The sequence below is a fragment of the Nestor notabilis genome, unplaced genomic scaffold (genome assembly GCF_000696875.1).
Source record: "Nestor notabilis isolate BGI_N333 unplaced genomic scaffold, ASM69687v1 scaffold5302, whole genome shotgun sequence".
Classification (NCBI taxonomy): domain Eukaryota; kingdom Metazoa; phylum Chordata; class Aves; order Psittaciformes; family Psittacidae; genus Nestor; species Nestor notabilis.
The window spans coordinates 11433-31918 of record NW_009918626.1 but is presented as its reverse complement, the minus strand read 5'-3'; the positions used below and the strand labels follow the sequence as shown (position 1 = coordinate 31918).

At 36.6% G+C, this 20486-nt stretch overlaps 1 protein-coding gene across 1 annotated transcript in view; it reads right to left on the bottom strand.

The window, feature by feature from the left end:
- SLC4A10 (solute carrier family 4, sodium bicarbonate transporter, member 10) overlaps positions 1–16991 on the bottom strand; it is a 117933-nt gene extending 100942 nt beyond the window's left edge. Inside the window, exon 1 of the mRNA XM_010009798.1 lies at positions 16695–16991. Within this exon, the coding sequence (XP_010008100.1) occupies positions 16695–16775 (81 nt within the window). The 5' untranslated portion in view covers positions 16776–16991. The remainder of the gene's footprint in view (positions 1–16694) is intronic.
- Between the last annotated feature and the right edge of the window lie 3495 nt (positions 16992–20486).

Sequence of the window (20486 nt, the reverse complement as noted above, 5' to 3'; positions counted from 1 at the left end):
ACAAATTATGGAGGCAAGAACAGCACATTTCAAGCTGAGGCATGGTTATTTTTTCTCTCTGTGATTATTATCCAAATGTCTTACGTCATCCCAGTGCAGTCCCATTAGCTGAAATCCTCTTCTCTCATTCATAACAATGGCTATGTTAGGTACTATGGAGAAGTCCAACAGCATGAAGATGGATGCAAGGACTTCATCCAAAACCCAAATGAGATTTAAGATTTACTTTTAGCATGTCTGGGCTCTCTCTTGGCCCAATGCCAGGTGAGGATAGATCCAAGATAACAGCATTATTTAGGTGTAGCAAAACATGCTGAGTTTAGCCCACTATGCAATAGAATATTAGATGCTGGGCAGCAAATGGAAAAACATAAATTATGTTAATTGCTAATTTCTTAATCAGCATTAAGATACATTGGGTTTTAAGCTGGATGCATTTCCCATCTCATAGGATCTGCCTTCAGCCTCAGAAAAGTTGATGTGTTTTGAGACTTCTTTACCTAGAACTAGGGTCAGAGAAAAGAATCACAGAAGGCAGTCTTCTTGCAGCAGCTACTCATGTGGAAGTAGCAAGTGCAATGAAGAAAAGAGGACATGATCAACTTACCAGAATCTGTCTTACCAGCTAGAACATGGGAGAGAGGACTTTTTCTTTTCCTTTACAGACACAAAAATTATGCAGTCTGGAGTATGGATCTTTTACATACAAATGTATGCCAACTATAGTTCAACACATCACCTTTTTTTTGAGATTGCAAGCCAAAAGGATCAGTAATAAATTAACTCCTTCTCTCAGCAACAGCAATATAATATTCAGTGATTCTTCTGTTTCTCAGACATACCCACAATTTTCAGTTAACAAACACTCTTGACAAGGACAATCCAAACATTAATTCCATACACCTTTTGGTACCTAACTGAAGTTGTCTTAACTAGAGGTGACATCATCATCCACTTTTCTAATAATAAATGCAAAGAGATGGGTGCTTCCACAGGATACACAAGATCTTGGGTAGACTGACTGTCACTGAAGATGGGCTGAAAACTGCTGAGACTTACAAGAGTCCTATTAGGACTATCTGGAGAGACAGGGTAGTAAACTAAATGGACCATCAGTTTGATCAAGTGTGATAATCCCTATGTAGACAAACTCATCACTAACCTTCCAAATAAGTTTGCCAACACTCATGATATTGCTGCTCTAACTAGCAGCAAAACCAAATCTAACAGAAGTGTTGAAAAATATGGCCCTTATATCATCCATTGTCATTAAAAAAAAAAAAACAAACCCAAAAAAACAACTCAGAATACCATATAATTTTCTGTTGCATGCCCAAATATCAGATTCCTGCAGTCTTTCAGACTTGTCTTCTATATGATCTATTATCGTCCAGAAAAGAAAAGACAATTGTGTTTGGTTAAGTTGGGTTTTTTAAATTGAAACTTGCACATAACTTCCTTGAAGACAACTGACAAGTCTCTCTGGGCCAAAATGTATAAATTCAAACATAGCGGTTAGTCTGAAGAATTCCCAAATCATCTATATCATCATGGAGTAACTTCAGCAGAAAATCTAGAACAAATGACCCAGTACTTCCCATCTCCAAAGATTTAGGTTGATCTATGTGCTTTTGTTGTCATGAATGATTTTGTTACCAAGGCAACTGTTATTGATGTGATTGGGGGGAACAAACAAACAGATTCGTATCACTCAGAAATATTCTGCTGCATACAAATGAACTATTACCTTAACAGAAATGGAAAGACCTTTTGCATTGCCTATATAGTCTCAGCTTAAGACAAGAAAAACTCTCCATCTCATAATCAGACAATGACATTCTGATTATCTTTGTTCTCACTATTCATCTCTCTCAGGGCATCAAGAAGCCATGGGGACTGGGGAGGGCACTGCCAGAGAAAACAGTCAGAAGCCACTTTATTCACAAAGATAAAAAATAATTATGTCCTCCAAGCCACTGCTGATATGATCTGCTATCTGAAAGTTCAGATACTCTAATTAATTCACATAGGAATTATGAAAAGCAGTAAACAGTGCAGAAGCAGTGCAGAGAAAAGTAAAAGGCAGACAAGAAGTGAGATAATGAAATTGATAATGTGTTCTGAGAAGTAACAGGACAAATAAACAGATTTTAGATACCAATTTTGAAGTTACTTGTGCATCACTTCTGCCCAGTAGATGAAATACTGCACTGTAAAGAGGATTTCTATATCAAAGACTCATTGAACATATATTGGGAAAGTGATCGTGACAATGGACTAGATAATGAGGTACCTGTACAGTTTAAAAGTCTAGACAGCACAAGTTCACAAGATACACATTCAGGAATTTGAACTGCAATGCCAAAGAATCAAAGCTAAATATGAATTACAAACAGTACTTCAACTGGTCTTCCTAACTCTCAGAGATCTAAGAATTAGATGTGTATGCATTGCATGTCTGCTGTAATCTGGAAGCTTTAAACATCATCACTTCCATGACCTTGTTGTTCTAGACCAGTTAAGATATTTGACAATAAAAAGAAGCAATAAAAAAGTTAGAAACAACTGATATGGCTTCAACAGAAGTTACAGAACATAACTTTTAGAAAGGAAAAAGGACAAGTATTACTATACAGTAAAAAGCATTACCAGTTTATACATGTTTTTTCAGTGCTTCTGTATTAAAGGATTTTATTGTTAGAAAAGAGCATTATTTTCATTGTCTATTTTCTCATAATGCTACTCAACTGACAGACCCATATGCAGCTGCAGATAGAGAACAGCAAGGGAAGATACAACGATCTCCACCAGAGCTTTGAAGGTTATTAGCTAACCTCTAACTGCTGTCTTCCTTAGGAATTTGGGAGTCTTTCTGGTAGTGATAGATACGATATTTTAAATAGAAAGGCTGCCAGGACTGCATTCCTGTTTTGAATGGTAAAGAAGCATTTCCAAAGCAATTTTTTTTTCAGCCCTTCTCACAGGCATAGTATTTACCTGTTTATTTACGTATTTACTAGATAACTAGTATCCCATTAAATTTCACCTTTCAAACTCCATCTCCCTGATCTCACTATCCCCAGTATTCAGTATTTTGAGAAAATGGCATAAATTACTAGATATCAAGTATTACTGGCACAACATGAGTAATGAGATTTCTGAATTACATATCACTAACTTGCATTTCATTATACCACTCTAAAGTTAAAACAGTTAAAAGCACAATGATGAAAAATAATATCCAGCAGATGCTTTTCATAGCCTTCCTTGCCAAGACAACACCATCTCCTTTTATTAAGGAATTTTTATTCAGTATTTATGTCCTTTTATTAAAGAATTTATTAAAGGATTTCTTTGTCATGAACATAAAGAAGAAAATTCTTGTCATATAAACATTATGCCACAAGCTACTTCAGTCAGTCCTTCTTTATTACAAGTTTATATCAGGCTTAGTAGAATAGGCTCCTCCTCTTCTGGCAGGATCTCAATATAGGTACTAAAATAATACCTTGTGATCTGTATTTGGCCTTACAAGCATCCTTCCTTATACCTGCAAATTCTGCCTACCTTTTCGTTAACTAGCACTGTTATTAAACATGCCACGTGTGGAGAATGAAAAACAGTGTCTGTGGGCTCTGTTGACATACATACTGCAAATATATGCATAATGTGATAGTCAATAACTCAAATAAATTTATTTATAACTATTTCAATGGTGCTATAATTTAAAAGACACATTATAGCTTGTAGGTATACAAACAAGAAATAGCGTCAAGTTAAGAATTCTTGGCAACCTAAGTATAACAAGATGCACACAACTAACACGCCTGCCCAGTCATTAACAAGCTATACTTAACTTTATAGACTACAGAAGGAGTTTTGAGGAGAAGCGTCAATAAAGACTGGGCATATTAAGAGCAAGTATACTAATGACTGTAAAATGAACAGCATTTGGAAATCAAAACCAATACTACCAGTAGAGAAAACACAAAATTCAACTTCATCATAAAATCTCTCCCTTGGAAGAGAAAGGGGAAGGCAAATTGTAATGTTTTTCAAAGTAAGAAGTTTGTATTTAAGAAGATGAGTAAATAGACTAAAAAACAAGTGATGTAGACAGAATCATAAGTGAAGACAATATTAACACCTATAAACGGGAACAAAATCAAGTTCATACATTTCTGTATGAAGACAGAGCTGAGAAAATCAGGGTCGTTCAGCCTGGAGAAGAGAAGCTGCATGGAGACCTCACAGCAGCCTTCCAGTATCTGAAGGGGTCATACAAGAATGCTGGAGAGGAACTCTTATCAGGGATTGTACTGATAGAACAAGGGGTAGTGGGGTAATGGGTTTAAACTTAAGGAAGAAGTTCTTTACTGTGAGGGGGGTGAGGCACCAGAACAGGTTGCCCAAAGAAGTGGTAAATGCTCCATCCCTGGCAGTGTTCAAAGCCAGGTTGGACATGGTTTTGTGTGAGATGTCCCTGCCCATAGTGGGGGGCTGGAACTAGATGATCTTAAGGTCCTTTCCAACCCTTACCATTCTATGATTCTATGAATTAAGTAAAGCAAAGCTGTAAGTATTAGCATCAGACAGGCAGATGAGATCATAACAATCACAGTGTTGAGGCAAGCAAGCCTTCAATCTGATTTATGGCTACATGGACAAACAGGAACTGACAGACCTTGAAAATGCATAGTGCTAGAAAAGCACATGAGGAAAGTAAAGAAAACTCAGTAATATTTTCCCGATATGATTATATTCAGATGACTGACCACCAAAGACCAAGAAAATTTTCTGAGATAAGTACATCTTAACTGGCTTGGAGGAAGACCACTAAAAAATAAAGTAGGGATGCCTTCATAAAGAAGCCATGCTTATGGCTACATTAGCTGAAGTGTGGAGGAGGATGCAAAGGCTGAAGATGGATTCTTGAGAGATCTAAACACACACCTACATACAGAAAGAGGAGGAGGGGCAGAGAAGACCCACCCAATAAGAAACTGAGTCTGAAAGGAAAGATTATCAACAAGGACAAAATGACAAATGTCTAAGAACAACAAAATCTAGTGAAGACTACAACATAGCATTGCAGAGAGATGACAGATGGACTGGAGGAGAATAAAGGACTAGCCTGGAAATCCTCCAGAAAGAAATGGAACATTAGTGAGATAAATTTCAGTGCAAAAGACAGAAAACGGAAGTGAGCAGTTCTAGAAAGGCATTAGAAGACAAGTAATTAAGACAACCATACAAAGCATAGTAAGGGTATGGTGAGATGAGGGAGGTCTAGGGGTAGGACATTAATCTGGTGAATAGAAACTTCTGAAATTGAGAGTTGTTTTGTGTTGGGTTTTTTTTAACATGAAGAGACTCAGATTTCTTGTATATGGGAAGCAACTCAAGAAGAGAAACAGAAAAAAAAAAAAAGAACAGCAGAAGGTCAGAAGGTGGATAAGGATGGGTTCACTGGAACAGGTTCAAAGACTACGTAACAAAAATTTATAATGTCTGCTTCACTAAATGAAGAGTAAGCTTGAATTTCGACATTAGTTGGTTAGTTTTAAGAAGTTCATGTGGAGAGAGAGGGGAATAGATAAGCTGAATGGAATGTGTACGATTAATAAAAAAATACAGAACTGGCAAAACTGCAAACAAAGTTACTCATAACAGATGACAAAAATCCCAGAGATTAAGAAATACAGAAAGTCAACAGAATCAAAAGATTTTCACCAGAGACAGTCAGCAGTATCTCTGAAGCATGGCAGATGCATTAGGAACTGAGAAAGTGGACAGTGGGAGTCAGCCAGGACCATGAATTGTCACAAGGGTTTGGAACTGTATGAAAAGAAAAAAAAAAAAAACAGAGCCTGAAGGGAACCAATAAGCTGACAGAGGGAAGTACAGAGGAACAAAGGAAATATGAGCAGAAATGACATTATTAAGATAGACAAAATGAAAGTTTTACAAAGTCCCATTCTTGGAGAGAGGCAGAATACAAATGGTGAAAACGTTTAAACTGTTATCACAGCAAAGGAACTCAGAGAACAAGCGTAGAGAAAAGACCAACTTGAGTGTGTAGCTGATTTGGCACATGTTATACAACTCAAATGAGAAACAACAGCACCAGGGCAGCTACAGAGTTGGATGGTTAACCATAAGGAAACTGAAGGGTGAGAAATTATGAATGAAAGTCAGACAGAGAGATAAGAATAGGTAGAGTTGTGTGCACGCAGACCATAAAAACATCAGCAAGGCAGGCAGAAGGTAATTCTGTCGTTAAAAATAAATAAAGTAAATTAATAAATAAAGCTGGGAGGAGGCAGAGCTTAAGAATAAGAGCAGAGAAGTACCAATTTCTTTGACCTAAATTCACAGTGGATATTGTTGAAGGTAACAGTCTCCACAGAAAGGATCACAGATGAGGTAGTGTTAATAAACAAGAGAACATACTTCTGTGGGCTGGAGGGAACAGTAGGAGGTAAAAAGACAACCTCCAGGTTCTCTGAGACCAGTAACATTCCAAAATCATCAAGAAAATAAAAGAACAGATAACGGAGGAAATGAGGAGCTTTGCATCTGAGTGAAAAAAAGGAAGTGACAGGAATGGCACAGAGAGGAAGCTGAACTAAAGGCAGATGTAATTTAAGCGAAGAAGGACAGAGAATACCAAAAGCAGTGTAGTCTGGACACAGGTTGATATAAAAGCAGGAAAAGCATCAGAAAGCATAGAGATAATCAAGTACCAGTAAAGTAATCAAAAATAAAGAGAAACAAAAGACTACCATCATGATTGTTGTTTCCATATATCCTGAAATTTCTCTATCTAAAGCTGTTACATATACCCTATCTGACACACATTAGTTGTTTTAACAAATTACATGGTGATTTAAAATGCTAGTTGATAAGAATGATTTGCTATGACATAGTTACACTAGGAAAGCATTTAATCCTCTGAAGCTTATAGTGCATGCCAAGTCCATATAAGCAGTATTGGTTGAGGCATTTTATACTTGTACACTCTATAACTGTATTAGAAATTCATGCCAACATACACTAATAAATCTTTAGTAATGCAGAACTGGACTAATCTGAGCCCTATTCTCCTAGGAGTTTTAATCGTATTTATGGACCGTTTGCCAGAATAGCATACTGATTGCTTAATTCTTCTCAAGATATAGTACACAGGAGAGTAAACAACATCCCTGGTCAAGTGTTATTCTGCATCCTTGGATGATCAGATGTCTGGGTTCTTTGGAAAGGAGTGTTTGACATTTTTTAAGAAGCTTGTATTGTTATTTTGAGCATATTTACTCTTTTCCAAGCCCAACATCACAGCTAGTATGTCTGATACTTATCTTTACCAACAATTGTTTTCAAGTAGATTTCTGAAGTCAAAGGACTGTAAACAGAAGAATGCCAGCTAATGTATTTTAAACCATACCTATCCCAGGAAGTTACACAAGGGCTTTTGGTCCCCAAATAAGGGTGCAATCAGGTGTGCTATATGTGGGAACCACAGATTTCAGCTAACACTTAAAGCTCTAGGAGTTGATCTACCTCAGAAATCAGAGAAAAAAAAAGGAAAAAATAAAAGTGTTACTTGAAATCCACTCCTTCCCTGTCACTCTGATACGCTATTAAAGTCACAGATAAGCACACTTAAAACACAAAGGGACACCAGCACTTAGGAAAAAAATTAAGAGTTATGTGTAAGAATTTTATTTTCTTTAACCTTTTTGCTCTGGTATCATTTCACCTCCTGATGTAAACCTGGCAGAATTCAAAACTCGAGGAAGCAAGTTCATAATTCATCAAGATTACAAATCCATTTCCAAGTGGTGGAATTCTCAGTAGAATGGACCATGACAGGGATGTTAATGCCCATAAGGTATGTGAAATCCTACATTAACTTGTACCTTGCACAACTCCTGTGTGGTCAGTAGGAACCCAGCAGGATGGAAGCTAGATAAGATTCCAGATATTATTTATTTTAAACTATAACATTGCCATGGACTGCAACAGAACACTAAAAAGCACATACCATAAGAGCTTTCCTCTACCAAGAAAAAGAATAAGCCTATTTTAAACTGCAACAGAGTGTAGAAAAAAGTCAGTAAGAGACTAGAAGCAATAACAGAAAGTCAGAACAGAACCAAAATGTCCCTTGAACCTTTAAACTGAGAAGGCCCAAAGCTTTTATAAGACCACTAAAGACTGAAACTACATGTGCCTGTACAGTTCATGTTTAAACTGAAGAATTTTTCGTAGAGGGAAGAAAGAAGAGAGAAACAGAATAAGCAAATGTCCTCACTTCTTTTAGCAGTGGATCTGACTTGCACAGGGCAGTCAGGATACCTGCCCATCCACCTCACAATCACTGGAAGGGGCAGTTTAGCCTAACTATCACACTGTCTATGCCCATTTATTATTCATCTGTTAAAAAATAATAAAGGGGGGGGAGTAGCAAGTGACATATTTAATTAGTAAGTAAAAGAAATGTCTCCTTTTCAATATCATAAAGATCAAGTCAACACATCCTATGCATAGTTCCATTAATAGATACTACTATTATTCCTTTGAAAAATTTATTCATGATTATTCTCATTCTTGTTCATTTTTCATCACCCTGAATCACAAAAATAATGCTTGTGCCAGAGAATAACAAAAGATTAGGAAAGGCATGATGGCTTTTTTAATCTGTCTATGAAAAAATTGAAACTATGTGACATTATCTTGTATTTGTCAGACTTGTGTTTTAAACACTTTCTGAATGTTCCTGCTTCCTCAGTTTTCTTGTTTCTGAAATGTTGCATTACATTTCTGTGGAGATCCAGCCAGCCTAGAAGCAGAGGTAATAAATTTGCATATCCTTCCAATAGAATTACTCTTAAGATATTTTAGTCAACAAAACCCAGTTTATAATCCCAAATTCTACAGATGAGACACCGAATGTGGTGTGAAACATCCTTCCTTGAAATCACCTCTCATACCTTTGAACTGGATTACCTTAACTCACCTTTGAACTGGAAGACTGCACATATGATGTCAACTACAACAACTACAACAAATCTTCTAAACAGATTTCCCATGTTTGTAAATAATCAACCAATAAGCCTGTTGCTAGCAATGGGCAAATTTAGAGAAACTGTTATAAAGAATAGAATTGCAGGACATGCAAGCAAGCATGATACATTGGAAATCAATTAATCCTGTGGAATGTTCCAGGGAAATACATGTCAGCTGAGGGATCTGAAGGACATCTGCAGTTCTGCACTGAAATTGATCAAGAGGTCCTCTGACAACAAACCAGGAAGTTATAAATACACATAAATTCAAACTGAGCAGAATTGCACTAGGAACCTGACGAAGCAAAGAAAACCCTTCCTTCATTAACACAGACAATCTCCCAAAGTGAGGGTTACTGAGAATGGGGTGTTTCTTGTCTTGGAAATGATGTAACCCCCTGCTGTATTCCAAGAAGAGCAGTTTTGTTCCACAACAGTACTATGTAACTGTACCTGACTATGAATATCCCAGTAAGTAAATTGAAAACCGAAAGAGGTGGTGATACATGGTGATGAACATGCTGGAAGGCAGAAGCATCCATTATGGGAACAGCATCAGCTTCAGGGCTTAACCAATTTACTTTATAGGATCCCTGCTGCCCAGTTCTGTATAGAAGCAGATGCCAAAAGTGTCCAAAGCCAAAGAGCCTATCTTGTTTGCTATGACTGAATAAACAGCATAAGAGATTCTTCGGGTCACTAAGAAATTTTATGCAGTGCATATTGGAAGATAAAAGTGCTACTCTTTATGTTCCTATATTAAATTATAGATCTACAGGTGTGTACAGTATAGCCAAGCAAAGACAGGAAAATTAAAAGGAAATTAAACTAGAAATTGATAATGACATTTATATGGACAGAAAAGGAGGCCCATGTGGGAAACAAAGTCTAAGCGACTGCCAGGGAAATTTGTTTACAGCTGATGATACAGACATTGCTAAAAATGTAAATTTAATCCCTGTCTCAGCAATTGCAAAGGATACTAAAAAGGAAACAACTTAACACTTCTTATCTGTTGAAGTAGACAAGAAAAGGACCCAGAGCATGTCTCAGATCTGTGCTGAGGTTGTTGCTACTGTAGATGTTCAGGACACAAGGCAGTGCTAGTAACTACTTTTGACAGCACAGATTACATCTCTCACTGACATCCACCGCAAACATGCATCTTTGCATTAGAAGTTAGATGGCTGAGAAATTTCAGCACGTCTGCACCCTACAAAATAGAAAACCACTCCGGAAAGAGGAGGAGGAAAGCAGAAGGCAGAATGGGCAATAACCAAGCCCAGTGAGTCACTGCAAGACGCTCATTATCAGCAATGAGAAATTCACCCATGACTACATCCAGAAAGACTGGTGACAGTACACTGAGATCTAGCAGAGGGAAGAAGTCTGGCAAAGGCAACCAGGCAAGTTTCTCCAGTTCCTGAAGAAAGAGGTCATCACTTCCTTCCAGAACAAAAGAAGAATGCCAAGACAGCTTTTCATTTCCCCATGTCTCATATTTCATGTAAAGTTAAGTAAACTTTACCAGCAACATACAGCAACCTCCATTAAATCCTGCACCCTGGTAATCTAAGAAGTCGCATTTTTGACACGTATTAGCACAACTACCACAAACGATACACCAAAGATCCAGCCACAGTTACCAGACACAGCTTCATTCTCAGTAGCACTCACAGAACTAGGCCTATACTTGCCACATGAAATCTACATACCCAGGAATAATCTTCAGCAGAATATACAATGCCATAAGAAATCACTGCATTGCATTGTTACAAAACTATCATTTTGTATTTTCCATACCTATTAGATTTTTCTAATGTCCAGTGTACTCCATTACAAATGGTACCTAGCAGCCAAAACGAGGGTAACACCAACCAATCTCCACTTTCTCATGTACTAAGAGTTGCCTAAATTTAAATACAAAGTTGCGATACACACAACTGCTGTTTAAGACACATGTACATGCATGAAGTCCAAAATCTTACATTCATCAAAATTTATTCATGGTACAGGACTTGAGAAGTTAGATGAACAATGGGGAGAAGAAAAGGGGAAAGAATAGTCTGATTCCCACCCCACCCCAAGTTTTAAGTATTTCAGCTAACCTTAGCAGGAAAACAGAACACTTAAACACCTTGAAAAATTGAACTGAAGAGTGACAGTGGATGGTGTAACTGACCTGCATGACTAACTCTCAGACAGAAACCCCCCTAAAGCACAGTTAACCCCCTCATATAAGCTTGACATCAAGTCTCCACCATGCAAAGCCCTATCTCCAGAGCAACTCCACACCTGAATGGAATTGCTCAGCTGCAGCTCCCCTTACTAATATAAGGACAATGAACTTCTCTGCTGTTCAGCTTACAGGATTCAGGTACAAAAAGTGACACTGCTTTTCCTGGAAAATTTTTGTCACAGGATTTGGACATAAAACTGACACTACTTTCGTTAGAATAGCTTTCACTGCATTAAATGTGGATGCAAACCATATGGGTATGATTTTTTACACATATTTAATGACTCTGTGTGCCTGCGTAAAATCTTTAATAAAGAGAATTTAAACAAATGAACTCATTATGTTATCAGTAGAGAAAAGGATGAATCTTGAATCACTGAAGGCTCCTATACACATTTTTAGTTTATTTAAGCAGCCTGGGGGAAAAGAGGGAAGCTATTACCAAAATGAGCACATTTTTACAATACCACAACACTCCCTCATGTCACTTAATGTCTATTTTACATTTTCATTCAATGCACCAAGCTGAATATTTTCTGTCACTTGATGGCTGTTGCATCAGTTGAGCACATTTGAGAGCTCTGAGCATGCTCTGAGTTTCCACTAGAAATTAACAAATCATTTTTGGCAAGTTGACTAAAACAAAACTTATGAATCCCTGGAGTTCATGTTCCCCATAGTTAACCTTTATTTTTTATCACAGCAGCCTTCCAATATCTGAAGGGGGCCTACAAGGATGCCAGAGAGGGACTCTTCATCAGGAACTAAAGCGACAGGACAAGGGGTAATGGGTTGAAACTTAAACAAAGGAAGCTCAGGTTAGATACAAGGAGGAAGTTCTTTACTGAGAGGGTGGTGAGGCACTGGAACAGGTTGCCCAAAGTGGTAAATGCTCCATCTCTGGCAGTGTTCAAGGCCAGGTTGAACGGAGTCTTGGGCAACACAGTCTAGTGTAAGGTGTCCCTGCCTATGGAAGGGGGGTTGGAACTAGATCATCTTAAGGTCCTTTCCAACCCAAACCTTCTATGATTCTGTGATTATTAGTGATATCATACTAGGCAATATCCTCTTACTCAGTTACTTTAAAATTTGCTTAGCTCAAAATATTAAAGCTTAAGCTTTCCCTTTAGCAATTATTCTTTGCTTGCATCAGTTGGCATTGGGGGACATATAGATTCCATATAAGACATTCCAAAACAACAGGAGATTTCATCACTAAAACAACTGCTATGAATTAAGCAAAGTTATTTCAAAGCTCTTCTTCTCCATAAGATTACCAACAGACAGTATTATAATTTTCAGTGCATTAAATCCTCATTTTTCTAGGATTCAAGTTTCCTGTATTTCACTGACTAAATCCAGATTTCTTTACCAGATAATGTGATTCTACCTCTCTAATCAGCCATGCTGAGACATAACTGGGGCATTCTGTACAGTTCTGGGCTCCCTTCTTATAAGAAAGACATGGATGTACTGGAGTAAGCCCAGTAAAGGGCCATAACGGTCACAGAAGAGGAGGCCAAGAGCACTGGGACTGTTTCAGCCTAGAGAAGAGAAGGCTCAGAGGAGTCTTATCAGAGTATACAAATACATGACTGAGGGGGAAGTAGCACAGGCTTAACCAGACTGTCCTCAGTGGTGCCCAGTGACAGGGCAAGAAGAAACAAGCACAAATTAAACAGAAGAAGTATCACTTAAGAAAAAGAAAATATGCCCTTAATAAAATGGAAATAACAGTATTAGCCCACTATATCATCAGTCACATCTTGTAACCTCTTCCTGGTATATACATTTTTTAAATTACTCCAGGAAGTGATGCTCTCCCTTTTAAGGACCACACTGAAATCTGTATAGCACAACGAAGGCATTAGGTAGCTCACTCTGGAGTTTATGTCGATCTTAATCAGTAAGTGACCTGTTGGAATTTACCAGAATTATGGTCACTTTCCCTGCTACTCCCTCTCAGGTGGTCCCAGAATTGGTTGGGACTAATTATGACTATTTACAATTTTTTTAAGATTACTGTGGTATTATTGTTGTGATTTGTCCACATTTTCATACTGCATCCCAGCAAATCTTTACACAGTTTTTATTCAAATGATCAAATGGTGATATTCTTGGAACACTAAATGGAATAGAGCATTCTTGGAACACTAGTCACTTAGCTATGTATTTTGTGACCTTACTGTTCACTATTACATATTTATGCTATGTTACTTTATGTTTTGGAGTTTCCTGACATGCTGATTCTAAGCCTTCCATAATTCAGGTTATGAGGCAAAATGACTTGGTATATGAATTAAAGTACTAAACAAAGAGAATTTGACCAGAGAATGGGATCATCTCTTGGGAGGGAGGCTAACGCAGGACAAAAGGAATTGAATTCTTTCAACTCACTCTGAAGGTACTTTTACTTCTTGTGTTGTTTTGCTAGTTGTGAATGTTTGGCCATGATCTCCTAATAGTCATAGTATTGCCGTTTCCTTAAAAACTGGCATAGTAACACAGGAAAAAAGTCAGCAATGTGGAATCGGAACACCGATCAATAATAAGTAAAACCACTACACAACTGAGTATTGACATCAGTGTGAGCATTCACATTTAGAATTAGTAAATGACACAGATATTGGGCTTCTTGCCCAACTCACTAGTTAACTCTGTTCCTAAACATCCATACATAGCTCTGTTTCTTTTAAGACCTTTATAATCAAGTTCTGTAAATTGGAATGTTTAAATACAGGGAAACACATACTCATGGATGTGTATTCATTATGCAGTCATAGTGAAAGAATACTTTAGTTAAGGCAATCCTTCTTTACATAGCATTCTCCAAACACTGACAGTTACAATCAACTTGGTTAGAAGACACGGTATAGAGAAATAAAAGAAACCCTTCTTGTTGATACCAACACACTGCCACTGGACTCAATTACTTCCAATTTGTGCAATATGAACAAATATCAGCAAATCTGTCTTTTTTTGGGGGGAGGGGGAGAATGGCATGTTCTTAAGCAAGCCAAATAGTTTGTAATTTTAAGTTTTCAGATCTCTCAAGTCTAATTCCCTGCTCTCGTGTAAATCTCTCTCTTGCTGCAACTCCTTCTTTTAGAAAAGAGCTTCACTTCCTTAATACATTCCTTTGGGGTAATATTCTTTAGTCCATTAAAATTAAGAAGGACCTATAATGGAACTGACTCCTTTGAGTGAAAAAACATATTCAAATTCACTTGCAATAGTCAGTAAAATTATTGTGCCAAAATGGAATGATCTAAACACACACTTCCTCAAGTAAGCATTCTTCACCAACTTATTTTCCTCTGCAAACAGAGTTTCTATCCTAAGCAGGCCACAATGGATGTTTATTGCACAGTCTGGAGATTAGTATCAATGATACATTTCAAAATTACGCACAGAACACAGTTTGTAGAATTAATATAAATGAAGAAACTGAGCCCAGGATAAGCACATGACATACTGCTATAGCTTCCACTTACGCAAAATTCCACAGAGATCTAATTATTTTAAATGAGCAAGGGAGAGTTCAGAAACAACTTCAAAATGCATGTAAGTCAAGATTTTAAATTATACTTGAATAAAGAAAACAAAGAAGCTGGGGGGAGAGTTCGTCCTAATAAAAAGTCCATAAATACCCTGCAAAGCACCAAAATACCATGAAACCAATACTTTCAGGAATTTCATTCCAATGCCAAGAAACAGAATGTACTCATTGTGACTAATACATTAAAACACTGAAAATAAATTCTAACAGATTAAAAAGATCTTGTAGCAAGTGAAAGGTATAGTTAAATCATTCCAAACCTAATCAAGCTTAAGAGCAGGGCAGTCTTTCTCCATTATTAATACGAACGTAAGCTGGATAAGTAGACTGGGAAACTATAAATTATGGCTAATAAAAGTAATACAACATTTTTTTACAAACATGTTTTTAATTAAAAATTAAAAGACAGCCATTTTTACTGAGGCAATTTGCTGCACATTCTTAAGTTTGGTCTTCTGTGATCTCCCACACACATATATTTCCAGCAGAATGTTATTAAATGGGGTTGAAACAAGAATACAGTTTTAAATGCAAAATCAAATCCATGTTTCACATGTTTACATTGTGAATATGTAAATATGAATATGAAAATATTTCTAAATCTTGATCACTTAATCCTGTGCTTTGGGGTCAGGAATTATCACTCATCCCTCCCAATCTGCAGTCCAGTTATATGTGAAAATTGTTGTTCTACAAGGGTAAAGCAAGTGACACAAAAATTGCACACTACTTTCAGGCTTCAGTGAAGCTTTTAAAACACATGGCCAAACACGTTGCCATGGAAATGTTCTGCAAATACATCTAGAATTTCTTAAGATGGAGCTGAATATCACTGTTTTAAAATAAACTTCTACAAATTTAAACATAACTGCTTTATGATGTATTCAAGGGAAACAGTGGCTATTATCTAGCATTTATAACACCTGAAGTTATAACAGTATCTCCAATTACATTTTGTGCTCCATACATGAAATTAGGCCACTATCTTCCTATGTAAAATACCCACATTACTTGGGGTTTTATGTACTCCGACTGTCCTACCAATCCCACAGTACATTAGCAGATACTTTTGTATCAGCCTTGCAATAAAGTTGGCAACAGCTAAAAACAAAAAGGATGAGACATGCTTAAGTAAAATAATTTGGTTTTAAACAACATTCTAAATATTTAAGTTATTCACCTTCTCATTTACAACCCATTACTATTAGTTTGTGTCACTAAGTGTAATAATTAAAAGGAGGAGCATTATCTTGCCAAACTTTCACTGTCATGTTCAGCGAGCTATTTTTAAGCTGATTTGAAATGAAGAAAAAAAAATCCTACTACTGCAAAATAAAAAAAATGAAGCAAGATCTGTGCCTGCAGAATAGCTCAGTCCTGTTACACAATGTGATACGTTGTTTTAAATAACCTGCCACTGTAGGTAAACAGTTGCCTAATACTGCATTTCATATGACAAACACACACATTCACAATAGCTTCGTGTGTCATGTAAAGATAAAGCAAAGTAAAAATGCAATACAATCTTGTAATTTTACTTTACAGCAAAGGTATAACCTTTTACCCTGAATTAGTTAAAAGAAATAATATTCACAATAAAACCAGGTTGAAAATATATATGGAATAACCTTACATTGTTCAAATATCAATTAACAACACATTAGATTTCCAAGATATACATTGCTCTGCTTATGTAAACAGTCTATCCCACAAATCCTATAGCAAATCCAACATGAAACAATTACACAGACAAAGAGATTGTAAACGACCTAAAACTGTAAAACAAACCCTTGAGTTAAAAATATTAGAATAAACTATGAGGTCATACCTGATGACTTAGAGGCTGTAATGTCTCACCGGTTCCAAGCTGCATGACCTTTCTATTTCCAGAGACCCCCAGAAATTGCATTTCCTGTCTTACAGAAGTACATCACAGACCCATCTATCTTTCAAAATCTTCAGGGCTAGTGAAGAAAGCATTAACAGCCATTCTGTCCATCAGTAAATGCTGGAGTCATTACCCTCAAGATATCAGATCTTAAATATAGTTCTCTCCGTGCGATTACAGACATCCAGTAGTCAAGGAGGCTGACACAGCTATATCACTGATGCTGCTAATGCCATCTGAAAACAGTAAGCTTACTGCTTAAAGCAATCCTGCATCATCCAAACAGAACAAGCCACATCCTTCAACTCCTCACTTGTGTTTTTTATAAAATCTAGCACTGCCATTATAGATTTTGTTTTCATCTGTGGTCAGCTAAAGGAGAAATTAGATATTATGCAACCAGCTTTGCATTAACAAAAGAAAAACGGCAGATGAAGTGACATATCGAGGTTATCACATTTTGCTTGCATGACCACTCCTCAACAAGCACTATCACTATTCAGAAGCAGCATCACAACCTCATCCAAAGGAAAATTACCAGAAAGAAATTATAAACAATTCAGAGGCAACACAGCATTCAAATACCTTTGTGGTACTAAACCAGCTATTTTATGCAGCCTTATGAATCCTAAATTAAAAACACTGCTTGCCTAAGAATTTTTAGTGTTTCTTTTCAAATAAATTGCATGATCACTGCATTGTTTCCATTACTCCCTGCTAGCAGCCAGAAAACAGCATGCCTTGAGAATGTGCCAGTATTATGACAGCAAAAATGTGTTTTGATATCAAACAAAACAATCATGCATGGGTTTTTTCTGATACAAGAGACCTTTCAAGCTAACAAATGTACAGTATTCTCCTTAGTAATTTTTAAATTATTAAGACTAAAAGTAATAACCAGATTTTTTTATTAAAACACATACTTGATGAAAATTAAATTTATTATTATAAATCACTATTTATGTTTATTGTTGCTATCACTATAGCAACAAACTTACGCAAACAAAAAATTCACTTCACAGAACTAAGATGAAACAGTCCAACCAACAAAGTGGAAAAAGTTATCATTTAATAATTCCTCTGCATTCCAGACCCACAGAAAAGTTACTGGTGATCACACAGTGAGAAAGTCCTATTGAGGCACTCAGTCCATATCCTTAAACACAGAGGAACATCCCCTGAACACATATTGAAATATATTGCTACTGGTCAAATTTTACAGACAAAACTTGGAGGAAAAAGTCTTCCCAATATAACTACAGCTTGTATGTTATTCAAATGATTCTGGATGTCCTTCATTACTTTGAAATATAAGCAGAAGCTGAATCTAGAAGTAAATGGTTCTAAATTAATTCACCCAGATCCTATTCTGCTAGTTTAACATTATTATCATATAGTGGTAGTAACTGGTCTTTTGAGTAACAATCAAATTTGGCTTATAGTCATTCACATTATGGCACTGATAAAAGCAAACTGGTCTCGTCCATGAATATCACAGATTTTCTCTTGGAGATAGAAACTGCCTGCTATCAATTTTTAATTGATTCACTTTATACAGTGTGCAACTGCTTCATCTGCGGGGAAAAGGAACTCAGCCACGCATTCATAGAGGGTCTCCAGTGACATGTCCAGCAGCCCAGCAGAGGCTAGTCTAGGAAGTTTTGAAGTGCAGTAGGGAGCCAGATCAAGCCAGACTTGATGCTGCTTTTCATATTTTCCAGAAAGTTAATCTTGAGATCCAACTACCTGACACTGTCTTTTTACTGCTGCTGATAGTGGCGTCAGGGTGCCACTTTGAACATTGTGAATGTCCATTCTGAAAGCTGCCACTTTCAAAGTTTTTTTTCCAGAAAAACTCATGAATTCACTTTCAACCTAGAAAACAGTGCCAAATCTATGTGCACAGGATATAAATGCATACACACAAAGAGACAAAAAGCCCTTCAAAAGGTAGAAAAGAGTGATTCAGCAGTAAAAGGAGAAAACAGTTTTCCCTACATCAGCACCAAACGAGTTAATATTTTTATTTCCAAAGGTGATTTTACAAACAATAATAATATACAAGCTTTAAATATTAATTATTCCTATGCAGACACACAGTTCTGCAATACTATATTCTGATCAGTAGCTACTTATAACTATGTAAGGGAGTACAGTCTTACATCTGTAAGTTGCTGGCAACCACTTCCAAGTCCCCACAAACCACCTAGCTAGAATATAAAGGCCAGCAAGATGGTAAGAAGTGACCATGTAAAAAAATGTATTTTGCCAAGACACCTTTCATAAATAATATGCAGGCTCTCTCTGTGCAAATCTTGTACTATATGATGATCTCTACCCAAAGAGTGAAAAACACAAAACTAGGAGCTATAACCACAGCTGTCAGAAATACCACTTAAGGAGTTTCTGCTCACAAAAGAATACATAATCTCTGCCCAGCTGGACACTTAAAGAACTCAAGAGCTAGCAGAAGACAAGACAGAAGACTATTTTCCTGAGTTAGGTTCAGATCTCAGTACAGATTATAAATGCACTCAGAAATATACAGTAGTATTATTACAATAATATTTCATGCATATTATCCCAGCTAGGGGAATCTTTTCCCAGAAGTTATTCAATGTCCTTCCTCATGTCAATACATTTACTATTTTGCAAAAACAAAAATTTTAACATTTCATTAGCAACGTTAAAACAGAGATGGTATAAATACAATACTATTTTATAAAGTATAGTTATTTATTCTGAGAGATGTTCAAAGCAAGAATCTGAAAATCCATTCCCTTCAGAATATCAACAGATACCACTTCATACCATACAAAAGTATTACTCACAAATACAGTTTGCTTTTATTTCCTTTTATACTTCCCACCCTACAGGAAAAAAAGAAGAAAAAAAATAGAGAAAAAAGCAAATTCAGGCTTCCTGTGGATTACGTATGGTGAAATAATGGTCACTTTGAATCTACTATGAATCAGCTTCATATCAAAAATACCTGACCTAACCAATAACTGAGCTAACAACAGAAGCTCAGTCCCTGAACTTTTTTTAATTAAGTCATGTTTGCTAGTGACAGAGAACACTTGAGATCAGTGAAAGGTATTACAGATTGTAAAAGTAAGGTGAGATGATGCAGTGCTGTACCAAAAGAGCTGGAAGAACAATACTTAACAACAAATTCCTTGGCACCATTTTGGAGGATCAATTTTACTACATATTTTTATTAATGACCACAGCATAAGTAGTATGAATGATACCAACAATCACAGTTTGGGTTTGTTCAATAATTTCTGATATTGGAAATCACTGTTCATATGTGAAGAACCAAACATCACCAGAAAGATATAGATGACCTATAGGACCACAAGAATAAGATTGGGGTAAAATTTAATAATGCAAAATGCAAAGATGTGAACTGATTATTAAGTTTCTGCTAAGAATTGAGAGCTCAGCAGTTGAAAATTACAGTGGATGAAACTGTGGGGACAAAGCTGATCACAAAGTAATTATGGGCTACCAACATGATGTCCCTATGGAAATGGAATGAAATTTTAAAATTATCAGGGAAGATATTTCTAGCAAACAGACATCAGCATTAATGCGGTAACAAGAAGCTCTATTAAAACCCTGTTATTCTTGATTCTGATCATCTATGCCTAGAAAAGGAATTTAAACTGCAAGAGATAAAGGTTTCTACAATGGTCAGGGCAATTTTGAGATGAAACTGAAAACATT